The sequence below is a fragment of the Podarcis filfolensis genome (assembly GCF_964270895.1).
Source record: "Podarcis filfolensis genome assembly, chromosome: 5".
NCBI lineage: Eukaryota > Metazoa > Chordata > Lepidosauria > Squamata > Lacertidae > Podarcis > Podarcis filfolensis.
In genome coordinates this window covers 12,562,631-12,575,309 of record NC_139608.1, presented here as the reverse complement: position 1 = coordinate 12,575,309, position 12,679 = coordinate 12,562,631, and the positions used below count along the sequence as shown (strand labels likewise).

The 12,679-nt window shown below is 43.6% G+C and overlaps 1 protein-coding gene across 5 annotated transcripts in view; it reads left to right on the top strand.

Moving 5' to 3' along the window:
• NAALADL2 (N-acetylated alpha-linked acidic dipeptidase like 2) overlaps positions 1-12,679 on the top strand; it is a 607,172-nt gene that overhangs the window by 225,688 nt on the left and 368,805 nt on the right. For all 5 annotated transcript variants that reach the window (XM_083613236.1, XM_083613237.1, XM_083613238.1 and 2 more), the window contains one exon: positions 7,592-8,084. In XM_083613236.1, coding sequence (XP_083469362.1) covers positions 7,600-8,084 — 485 coding nt within the window. In that variant the 5' untranslated portion in view covers positions 7,592-7,599. The remainder of the gene's footprint in view (positions 1-7,591; positions 8,085-12,679) is intronic.

Genomic DNA, 12,679 nt, shown 5'->3' with positions numbered 1-12,679 from the left:
ACCCTGTACAAGGTTTTCTTCCAGGTCAGATTAAAAAGAGAAGGCACAAGAATAGACTGAACCTGAGGGGTTTGAACTGAAAACCTGAAAAGGAAGCATGGATAGAAGGAAGAACACACTTCACGGGAAAATCAATACCGCCATGAGAAAGCCACTTCAAACAACCAAGTTTCTATAATTGTCAATACAGATTCACTTAAATACAATTTGTCTACTTCCACGGGTGTAACATCTGCCAAAAGTGAGCATTTCGCAAGATGCCAGACTCTTCATACGCATCCTAATGGGGGCTATGCATTTAGGATGTATGCTTGTGTATGCACATACGTTGTGAAAATAAATATACTTGCCTTAGTTTCCACCCACAGCAGTTGTCATAGCAACCTGCTGCACCTACTTCAGCTGTCACACACCAGTATTCACTGAGAAATATATTGTATAATGGGGCGCAAGTGCGGCTTGCATTAGTCATGTGTGGGTACCATGCATACCTGTGCTTCACGAAATAAAGAAAATGATTACTACCTGCACACAATGGCTTCAAAATTAAGAAAACATAAATCTCGTCGATTGCAGTTAAAATTTAGATATATTTTTTAATGCATTCTGACAGTAGTTTTTTTGGGAGGGCGGGGGAACATCACAAGTAGTACTTTGTCTCCCTTGCACAACCTCAGCTTTTGCAAATCCCCCAAATTTAAAATAGCCTATGGTATATCCATGTGTTTAGATCACATGATTGGAGCATCTCTGTCCTTCCTCCCATGGGTGGGAATCAATCGCTAGTAGCCATTGATACCTTTGCTCTCCATGAATTTGTCCAACTTAAAGCCTTCCAAGTTGGTGGCCATCACATCTTCCAGTGGGAGAGAGTTCCACAGTTTAGCTACACACTTCATGAAGAAGCGCTCTCTTTTATCTGTCGCGAATCTTCCAACATTTAGCTGTTACATGAAAGCGATTGAAACTTTTCTCTATCCACATTCTCCATGCTATGAATAATTTTATAGACTTCTATCGTGTCACCTCTTAGCTTTTATCTAAATTAAAAAGACCTTTCTTTATGGGGGAGGGGGGAGTCACTCCATTCCCTTGATAATTTGGGCTGAACCTTTTCCAATTCTAGAATCTTCCTTTTGATGTGAGGTGACCAGGAGTGTACAAAGCATGCCAATGCTAGTTGGTTTCTCGCCCTTGTGAGGTGATTTCAGTCTTCGTACCTGTTATACAGTATGTTTGCTTACACGGCCAGCTTGATATTTTGTGATGTGGTGGCGTGGAAATACTTTTTTATAAATAATACAATTTGTATTACTTTCTCACTCTGGCTTGGATTTTAGGGTTGAGCTGATCGTATTTTGGCGTGTCTGTTTAATGCTGCATTTCACCTAGAGAATTCAGTTTTATGAGGTGACTAGTAAAGATGAACAAATAATGACATTTCTCAGAGAGGCTTTGCAAATGCCCACGCAGGACCAACCCAAGTCATTTCACTGCCTGAGGTGGAATGGCAAAGGTCCATAGTCAAAGGTCACATTCATACTTTACATTTAAAGCATTATTAAATGACCTGAACAGTCATGTCTTCCCCCAAAGCATGTTGGGAAATGTAGTTTGTTAACAACCACCACCACCACCCATCTGGCTGGGCCACACTGGGTGGCTCCCAACAGAATATTACAAACACACAGGTGTTTCTTTGGTGGGGGGAAATGTTGTAATCATGAATTAACTCACTGGAAAAAACCCACTGCCCTTTCATCCTACCATCTCAGTCTGCCTAATGCAGGTCCTATTCTATACCTCCTCCAGCTACACAATTGTGAAGCTCTCCTGAAAGCGTTTTTGTTAGTGCATGAATTTCCCGTGAGAAAATGAATGCTCCTTAGGAAATCTTGATCTTATTTAGAGAACCCTTTCCAATTAAAGGAGGAAAAAGCCCTCCTCTGAGTACTCCCTTTCAGTGGGAAATAGCTGCGATAGGCAACATAGAAAAATGGTTATTGCTTATTCAGAGTAGCAGCCATTAAATGCAATTTTATACCATTTTTATGATATGCTTACGTGGACAGATACTTAAGCATTCTTGATTAGCATGCATCCTCCTGACCAAAATATTCCTTTAAAACTGTTGTAAATGCAGAGTGCTTGGACGCTGCCAATATATGTTGGCTTCTGTGTTTTTGGTTTTTTGTGTGTGTTGTTTTATTTTTTTGGTTTTGTTTTGCTAAGAGTCAGCACTTACAACCATTTGATTTGACATGCTGCCGCTGCGTTCTGTTTTATATGCAGACTAGGATGAAGGCAGCTGTGCGGGAATGCTGACTTCTTACTTCCAGTGCCATAAAAATAAGCATTTTAGAGCCTTCCATGTTTGGCTTTGCTTTTGCTGTAGCATGTATGCAAAACATTGTTTCTGAGGGCTGTCTATCGATTCCATGTGGTGTGGTGTCATGTTATGACTTTTTGAAATAGTGGTGCATAACCTGCAGCCCTCATTGGATCTCGCTGGACAACAAGTCCCATCAGATTCAGCCAGCATGGCCAATGGTCAGAGATAATGCGAGTTGTCAGTAAACAACAGCTTGAGGGATACCCATTCCTTACTGCTGTTTTAAGTGGAGGCAATCCACACAAATATTGGCATCTGGGTGATCAAGGACTTCTGTGTTTTGTAGCTGACTGGATAGAAAACACATCGTGGGAGGGGTGCTATTTCACGTAACCGTGATACTACTCTCTGGCTCAGAGTTAGACTCCATCTGCACTACACATTTAAAATAGCATAATAATAATAATAATAATAATAATAATAATAATAATAATAATAATTTATTATTTGTACCCCGCCCATCTGGCTGGGTTTCCCCAGCCACTCTGGGCGGCTTCCATAGAAACAAAAAATACACTAAAATATCACATATTAAAAACTTCCCTAACCAGGGCTGCCTTAAGATGTCTTCTGAATGTCAGGTAGTTATTTATTGCTTTGACATCTGATGGGAGGGCGTTCCACAGGGCGGGCGCCACTACCGAGAAGGCCCTCTGCCTGGTTCCCTGTAGCTTTGCTTCTTGCAATGAGGGAACCGCCAGAAGGCCCCAGAAATCATACCACTTTAAACAGTCTTGGCTTCCCCCAAAGAATTCTGGGAACTGTCATGTGTGTCAGGAGTGCGTGCAGGAGCCAGGCCCTGTGACCAGTAGGGCTTCGCAGGACTGGCGCCTTCCTAAGTTTGTTCTGAAGAGGCAAGGCACGGCCGCACAGGTGAGGCCAGTTGGTAACTCACAGCACCTGGTGTCAAGAGCCGGGAAGGGATATAAGGTCCACATTTCCCTTTGGCTTTTTGCCACAGCAACACGTTTCCAGCCTTGTTGCATTTGGCTCCTTGATCCTCGGACCCTTGACTTCATGACTCCCGGCTCTCTGACCCTCAGCCTCTTGACTTCCTGACTCCTGGCTTCTGGACCCCCATTCCTGCTCCCACCCCGCCATCTTGCCTCCGGTCCCGATGTCCCCAGCCGGGACTTCGATCACCCGTAAACCGGACCGTGACAATGTGTCAAAGGCACTAAGAGTTGTTACGAAAGACCCTGATTCCCTATCAAAGAGCTACAGTTCATAGAGTGATTTAACAATAGAATCATAGAATTGCAAAGCGGCAAGTTCCATGGGGGGGTCATCTAGTCCACACCCGCCCCCATGCAGGAATCTTTTGCCCAACATGGGGTTTGAACCCATGACCATTGCATTAAGAGTCTCATGCTCTATCGGCTGAGCTATCCCAGATTGTCGCTGAATTCCCTGTAAAAGGGAACTCTGGTGATTCTAGTTATGCAAGGAAAATAAGTGTCTCATTGCAACTCTAAGCACCCTCAAGCAACTACAGTTCCCAATATTCCTTGGGGGAAACCACGGCCGCTTAAATTCTTATGATACTGCTTTAATTGTATAGCACAAATGGAACCTTATTGCAAATGGATGTTTCCAGTGCTCTCTTTAATCCCCATAAACTCGGCATAAATTATTTATAAAGCACCTGAAAACTATTGGTTCCTCTTAACTAGGTCATTCTTGTATGGTTTGTAGATTCTACTATAAGAATATGTTTACTATAGGAATATAAACCAGGTTAGTTCATATGGGGAGAGGCGGGCCTTTAGTTGTCACGGTCCTGCACCATTTAAGGCTTTATAGATCAAAACCAGCACTTTGAATTCAGCCCAGAAACCATTTGGCAGCCAGTGCAGTTGGGCCAGGATCAGCGTTTTGCCCCAGTGAGCAACCTGGCCGCTGAATTCTGCACCAGCTGAAGTTTCTGAACCACCATCTGAGGCAGCCCCATTGCAGTAATCTAACCTATGGGTTACCATAGCATAGACGACAGAAGTTAGGTTATCCCTGTCCAGATAGGTCATGGAGCCTCAAGTGACAGCAAAGGGTCCAGAAGCACCCACAAATTGTGTACCTGCTCCTTCAGAGGAAGTGTAACCCCATCAAGAACAGGCAACCTCCCATCCATCCGGTCAAGGGAACCATCCAGTCTTATCTGAATTGAGCTTCAGTTTGTTGGCTCTTGTTCAGTCCATTACTAAGACAAGATATCAGTTCAGTATATACACTGCCTCACCTGCAGACATAAAGGAAAACTAGAGCTGTGTGTTGTCAGCATGTTGCTGACAACATACTCTGAAACGCTGGATGACCCCACTCTGCAGTTTCATGTAGATGTTAAGCAGCATGTGGGATAAAATCAAGCCTTCAAGAACCCCACGTTGAAGGCTCCACAGGGCTGAAGAGCATGCCCCAAACATCATCCTTTAGAAACAACCATCCAAGTAGGTCTGGAACCACTGCAAAGTGGTCCACCCATGCCCAACTTGGATAACTGCTCCAGGAGGATACTATGGTCAATGTTTATTGAAAGTCAATGAGAGGTTGAGGAGAATTAACATAGATAAATTTTCCCTGTCTCTCTCTCTCAACCAAAGCAGTTTCTGTGCCAAAACTGGGCCTAAACTCCAATGGAGATGGATCTAGGAAATCAGTTTCCTCCAGGAGTGTCTGGATCTGGTCCACAACCACCGCTCAAGAACCTTGTATAGGGCCTTAGTACCATCACATTGAATTTGGCCGGGTAGCAGATTGGCAGCCAGTGCAACTTTGACAAGGAAGGTGTTTTATGCTGGCAGAAGTTTGGCCCCACAAGCAACCTAGTTGCCACATTCTACACCAGCTGCAACCTCCAGACCAAGGGTGGCCCAACACAGAGTACATTGTAGTAATCCAGCTGTGAAGTTAATGTAGTACCAAGCAGTATAGGCCCTGGCACTCTGGGATCCAGTTCAACCGCTTCCTGCTTGCTAGCCTTGGATTCAGTGAGTCCTTGATCACCACTATCATGCTTAAAGCCAAACCTGGTTCACCACCTCTGCCTCTGATTCAGTGCCTGTTCACTGCTGGACTCTAGAGTGATGGCAATTATATTAACATTAGGTGATTTTTTTTCAGGCATGTGTCTCCTAACACTGGTAGAGCCCAGATGTTTGCGATGTTGATAGAACCACTTTATGAGCAACAGCAACTGGACAGGAGAGTGACTGAAGAGTGTGTGCTGGGTTTACAAAACATTTTTCATTGGAGAGTTATTATGTGCTGGTGGCAAGTCTATTAGCAATGTCATTTGGGGCACTGTCAGTGGGCGAGGACCTCCAAATGGCTAATCCTTTGTAAGGAAATAGGATTTGCAAATTAGGAGCAGTGTAGATCTAGATAGGGTGCCCTCTCTCTCTCCCTCTCTTGTGTTAACATACAGTGGGCTGTATCTGCATTTTGGAGTATTTTGTAATCTCCTTTCTCCCCTCTCTGTGCTGCCGCATATAAGTAGGTTCATCCAATATGTGACCCAGAAAACGCTATCTGGAAGATGGATCTTAGATAAAGAAAATTTATTAATGTGTAACAAGGAGTGGGAGGAGGCCGCGATGCGGGTGTCAGTCAGATACCCGTCACATTGAGGAGTTAATATCTGTATCTGCATTTCATTCTAATTGATGGGTCTGTCTGCTGTTTGAAAAGCGTTAAATTGCCGCTGCTTATGTGATGGAATGTCTATTGTCAAAGTATGAATGAAAACGATGTCTCGTCCCTGCAGTCAGTTTAGAAAATGATTTGTAGGGAATTGACTTTGAATGTTTAGATTAGAGGTCAGAGTTCTACTTTGAGGGTGCGCGTGTTGAGATAGAAATATGCCTGGAACTGCCACTGTCATACTCTGCCATTAAGGAAACCATTTTGCTAAGAATACCAACCAGGCAGTGACTTTGATTCATTTAAAATGGGAGAGAGATGAAGGAGGGGGGAACCCTACAAGTAACTGGAGGAGATTAAATCAGATCAGCAGGACAAATTCCAAGTAAATTAACGAGACATTCAAGAACTGCGCATTTATATACAGGTAACGAATAAAGCATTCTGTCCAGATGGAAGGCTTTTGTTGACCAATTAAAGAGAACAAAATGTCACCCTGGAAGTTTCAACATAAGCCAGCACTTCCTGACTTGGGTAGATGACTGGTAAAATGCTTTTTTATCCTCCCTGAATCATTCTTTTTACTGAGAAGCACTATAAGCAACAACTTGCATCATTGGTCATGCCTGCCAGGTCTGATGGGAGTCAGAGTCCAAAAAACTTTGGAGGGGACCAGATACAATGGGAAGGAGCATGACAAGACACTGAGACCTCAGTCGGGGCTCATCCTCACTTCCATTTGCGCTGCTGCTTTCACCCAGGAAAACCAATTGGGTTTTCCCTGGATCAACATTTACTCTAATTTAGCACTAAAGAGTGAATTTTTCAGGAGAAAGCAGAGGGAGGAAGGCAAAACCATTTGGACTCATGTCTAGAAAGCATGCAGCAAGCAGAAAACCGCTTGGGCTACTAACCTTTTCTGGGCATGGGGCAAGCAGAGGTGTGGGTGAGCTTTCAGATTCATAATTTCACTTATTCCCCAACAGGAGAAAGCCAGGCATAAAAAGGGATTCCCTTCTGGACAGTTCACCATTAGTATTAGTATGACCTGATTGGCAAGCATACCTGGCAGCCGGGAGCTGATTGGCATCTTAGCAACCCCAAGATAAGAGAAGCTCTCACCCTGCACATTTTTAAATAGGGTCTTCACTTCCTCTACTCCCTTTGCAGACCTCAGCCAGAGATCCACCTTTTCTGAACTCCACTCAGTCCTGGGTTTGGGTTACTCCCTAAGCAGCATACAAATCCTGATTTATAAATGAACAATACAGACTGGACTCTCCACTTAAAAACTTTGCTGAAAAAGGAAAGCCTTCAATAAGCAACAAAAGGGGCAACAGGATGTAACGGAAAGGGCGGGGGGATTCCAAATAAATAAAGTTACACAGTTTGGAGATTTTTAAAAATATGAAAGCTACTTATAAAAGAGGCTAGAATACCAGATCACTACAAATCTCCCAGCATTTATGAATCTGCATCTGATCAATGCATTAAAGAACAACCTAGAACTCTGTTTAAAACAATTCATTGCCTTTGGGTTGACTTTATCCTTTTAACCCACAGGTAAAAAGATGGCGTACCACAAAGTCGGCGCAGACCAGAGGGCACAATATCTAGATAGTGATGACCTCCAAGCCACTTCCCTGGAGCTAGAATGGGATATGGAGAAAGAACTGGAGGAGCCTGGCTTTGACCATTTCCAGCTGGATGGGACAGTCCATCAACAAGTGGGAATTACTCAAAACACGGACCTGGACCTGGAGCCCATCCAGCCATCAGCATCTCCCAAAGGGAGGTTCCAGAGGCTTCAGGAAGATCCAGATTACGTCTCCCATTATACAAGGCCTCCACCAAAGAGCAACCGCTACAGCTTTTGCTGGATATTTAAGCTATTTTGCACTGCTTTGAGTCTATTTATTTTGGGGGTTTTGATCGGCTACTATGGACACGTACAGTGCCCTCCTTCCCCACCACCACCTCCCAAACCAAGTGATCCTCACCTCAGCCAGGAGATTCTGAAAGAAATCCAAGCGAAGGATGTTGCACAGATTTACAGGTGCGTGTGTGGTTGAAAAGCAATGGTATGATGCTGGCAAATGTATGTCTTGCTCAGTATTTTCATTAGCTGATTATAAGGAGTGGATATACTCTCTTGGTAGCTCCACCACCCTCAGAAGCTTGGAGTGCTGGTGGCCTTGGAGAGGGCATTCTCTGTGGCAGACTTTAAGTTGTGGAACTGCATCCCCATAGAGGTGCATCTAGCACCTTCATTATACAACTTCTCAAGAAGGCTGGATGCACCTCGGCCTCGGCCCAGTATACCTGAAGGAGCGTCTCCACCTCTATCATTCAGCCTGGACACTGAGGTCCAGGGCTGACAGCCTTCTGGTGGTTCCCTCACTGTGAGAAGTGAGGTTACAGGGGACCAGACAGAGGGCCTTCTTGTAGTAGCACCCACACTGTGGAATGCCCTCCCATCAGATGTCAAGGAAATATCTGACTTTTAGAAGACATCTGAAGGCAGCCCTGTTTAGGGAAGTTTTTAGTGTTTGATGTTTTATCATGTTTTTAATATTCTGTTGGGAGCCGCCCAGAGTGACTGGGGAAACCCAGCCAGATAGGTGGGGTATCAATAAGTTGCTGTTGTTGTTGTTGTTGTTGTTGTTGTTGTTGTTGTTATATTTTAAAGGGCATTCAGAATGTGTGTTGTTGCCACCCACCCACCCCGCACATTAGCCTCAATTGGTATTGCCCCAGGAAAACCACTACCAACTGATCCTGCTGAACATAGAAACTGTCTAAATTCAATTTTGGATGCTCCAGGTCTGTGCAGTGATTATCAAGCCTGCCGACATTATACATATTCAGATGTTTTCATACTCTTGTATAACATGCCTACTGTGCGGGGGAAGTTTTCCTTCCAGAAGGAAAGTAGAGATGCTGCTTCTCTTTGAGAAATAAATTTAACATAAATGAGAACCAGCATCTGTTACATAGGAACATAGAAACATTCACCCACAAGTTATTTGAATCAAATACCCACATTTCTAGAACTTTATCACTCATATTTTTTTAATAGTGTCTCTTTAACCCCCTATTCCCTCAGCATTAACCATATTCACAAGGTGTTTATTTTATTTTATTTTAAGTTGTTTGCTATTTACTTGTGTAAGCTCTCTTGTTCAGTTCCCTCCCTGAGGCTCTGCTTTGGATTGAAATGGTTAACTCCAGATACTCCCGTAGACTTTAAGCACTGTGTGGAACTGCCATGAGGCATCAAGGCCTGTTTCAGATCATTTGTGATACTAATTGTTCCTCCTACTCCTTGGTTAACACACTGAACAGCTATGGTAAAAAAAAAATAGAATAGGTTTAGGGAGCAATCCTATACGCAAGAAGCAAGCATATAGCAAGATAGCATGAATTAAGCTGGCATATAGTATACCAAATCCAAACTGCACTATGGCTGAGCCAGCCTGAGCCTGGCAGAAGGAAAACAAGACTTTAAAATAGTGTTTTAATTACTACTTCTTCTTTGGCAATCACTTGTAGCCAAGTAAGGTTGTCTTCCATAAACATGGTTTTAAAAGTGAGACCGTAAGTGACTGTGGAGGCCAATTCTGGTTCCACACATCCTTCCACAGTGGGGACATAGGTTTCCAGGTGGGAGTTGATCACAGTGAGGGTTTGCCAAACATAACTTGCTCTTAGTACGTTTCTCCCTTTCGTCCTGAGTTCGAGTGTCTTCAAAGCCCATGACAACTTTGGTAAAGGCTGTTCTCCAGTTGGAGCGCTTGCAGGCCAGTGTTTCCCAGTTGTCGGTGTTTATATTACATTTTTTTTTAGATTTGCCTTCAGAGAGTCTTTGAACCTCTTTTGTTGACCACCAGCATTACGCTTTCCATTTTTAAGTTCGGAATAGAGTAGTTGCTTTGGAAGACGATCATCAGGCATCCGCACAACATGACCAGTCCAACGAAGCTGATGTTGAAGAATCATCGCTTTGACACTGGTGATCTTTGCTTCTTCCAGTACACTAGCATTAGTTCGCCTGTCTTCTCAGGTGATGTGTAAAATTTTTCGGAGACACCATTGATGGAATCTTTCAATGATCCAGCGAGTGAGGTTTGAATTACAGCACTGTTTTTGCAATACTAAGTTATGCTGAGTTGTCAGGTCATGGGACTGATCTGAAGGGGTTTAGGATCAACCCTAAATTTCTCCCCTTTTGGTCCCAAGCCTGTCACACCTTTGGAATGCCCCTTATATGACCTTAGATCTACAGGGCTTGCCTGAGCCAGTTGGGGATGGGAGAGATATCCTGGTCTCTCCAGCTGAGTGGAGGATGGGGACTTATGCCCCCAGCCAGTGATCCAGTGGATCCCGCTCATCTTGGCAGATCTTGATATCAGAACTGCTGTGGCTCTTTTTAGTAATATAAAGAGAACACCGCTAACTTTCTTAAAATGCACAACTTTCCCACAGTCCAGTTTGTGAATCAAGACATTTTGCCCCCTCTTGGCATTTTGCCCCCTCTTGGCACTTGCTCCTGGCAAACCATGTTTCTTCTGAAGCTCTGCCCCTGCAGAAATGCTTAATACTAGCGTTCCAATTATTGGCTTGTGTTGAATTTGCTAATTAGTTTGAAAGCATAGGCAGAGATGATTGCTTTTGTGTATTTAAGACCCCCAAAAGAGGAATTTTGAAAAAGGAGCACCCAAAAAGGGACAGTAATAGAGCTAGTCAAGCTTCGGAACAACAGGGCTGAATATCACCAGAGCTGTCTGAAATGCATTAAAAATCCAAAAGAAATGAAGAGCTTTTTGTCTCCATAGGCACTGGATTTTTCTGTCTGGCATTGCAGATGCCACACTGAAAATTACTGAGGCAGAAGGTGGGGCAGATGTTCTACTTAACTATGTGTTAACTTGTTTGAATCTCTGCTACCCCTAAACACAGAGCTATTCATAGTATAGCTACAATCATCAACAAAATGTTCAGGGTTCCAATAAGACATGCACTTTCCCAGGACACTCCATTGTGTTCCACTCCTATTCCCTTCCTGGTTTTCCACTACCACCACTCACAGTATTCCATGGCCACTGGGAATGATGAGTTCTCATTGGGCTGCTTTTTTGGGGTGGCGATCCCTTAAAGAAGGACATTTCACAAAGAGAGCTTTCATTTTGTAGCCATCAGCAGTGCTTCCAGCAATAACAGCGAAAGAAACTTATCTTCCAGTAAATGTAGATTGCCATTTATATGCTGAGAACTCAACAGTGGTGTACAAGGATCTAAATTTGTGAGCGGGTTGTCTGTATTATTCTGTCAACAATGGAGGAGAAATATTATTAGGCTGGAAGCTGCCATCTACGGGGTCAAATTGTTGGTCTATCCAGCGCAGTATTTTCTGTACAGTCATACCTTGGAAGTCGAACGGAATCTGTTCTGGAAGTCCATTCGACTTCCAAAATGTTTGGAAACCAAAGCGCAGCTTCTAATTGGCTGCAGGAAGCTCCTGCAGCCAATTGGAAGCCATGGAAGCCCCATCAGACATTCAGGTTCTCAAGAACGTTCGCAAACCAGAAGACTCACTTCCGGGTTTGGGGCATTCAGGAGCCAAAACGTCCGAGTACCAAGGCGTTTGGGATCCAAGGTACGACTGTACTGGGAAGCAGTAGTTCTCCAGGATTTCAGAGAGGGGACAACCCAACTTGGAGATGTCAAGGATTGAACCAGGGACATTTTGCAAAGCCAGGCACTCTGTGACTGAGCTTCAGCCATTTTCCAGCAGATAAGTGGGGTAAAATGATGTCCGTGTCATCAGTTTCTTTGTATCCTACTTTTTTGTGGTAAACGATGCTCAGGCCAGCTCATGCTATCAAAAGAGTTCACATTATAAAACATGGCAACATTTCAAGATAATCCACTCACAATTACAAAACATACTAACAAAACTTAAATAGTCATATAGATAGGCTCATCAAAAGATATCGCATTAATAAATACACATGATAATTATCCACTAATAAGTCACGCCAATATGGAAGCAGAATCCAAACAATAGGAAAAATGGTTCGTCTTATCCAAAACTACCTGCTAAACCATTCTGCTGCCCTTCAGGTCCAAAGACAAGAGTGGTGATGGTGGAAGGTGTGTGAAAATGCAGCTGAGCCATGGGGTTGAATTTCTGCATCATGATTCCCTTTGAGCTCAAGCTGCAACTCAGCAGTAGAGCACATCCTTTGCCTGCAAAAGTCACTAGGTTCAATACCCGTTATCTCCACGTAAGGGTTTCAGAACCCCCTCTCTAAAACCCTGGATAGCTCCCACCAGACACTGCAGAAAATACTGGGCTATATGGACCATTGGTCTAACTAACTCACCATAAGACTATTCCCCATGTGCCAGCCAAGGCGTAGCCAATATGATGCCCTCCAGATGTTGTTAGAGTACAAATCCTTACATTCCTAGTCAGTATGGCCAGTGGTCAGAGACAGGGATGGATGGATTGGTCCGCTTTGAATTTCTCCATACCTAACTCTTCTGATCTTAAATTCAATTTTCCACATTTCTGCAGCAATTTGAATTAAAATTAATTCCTCATGAAAATGAGTTTTTTAGTGCACGTTTCTTTTATTAAGCATTTTT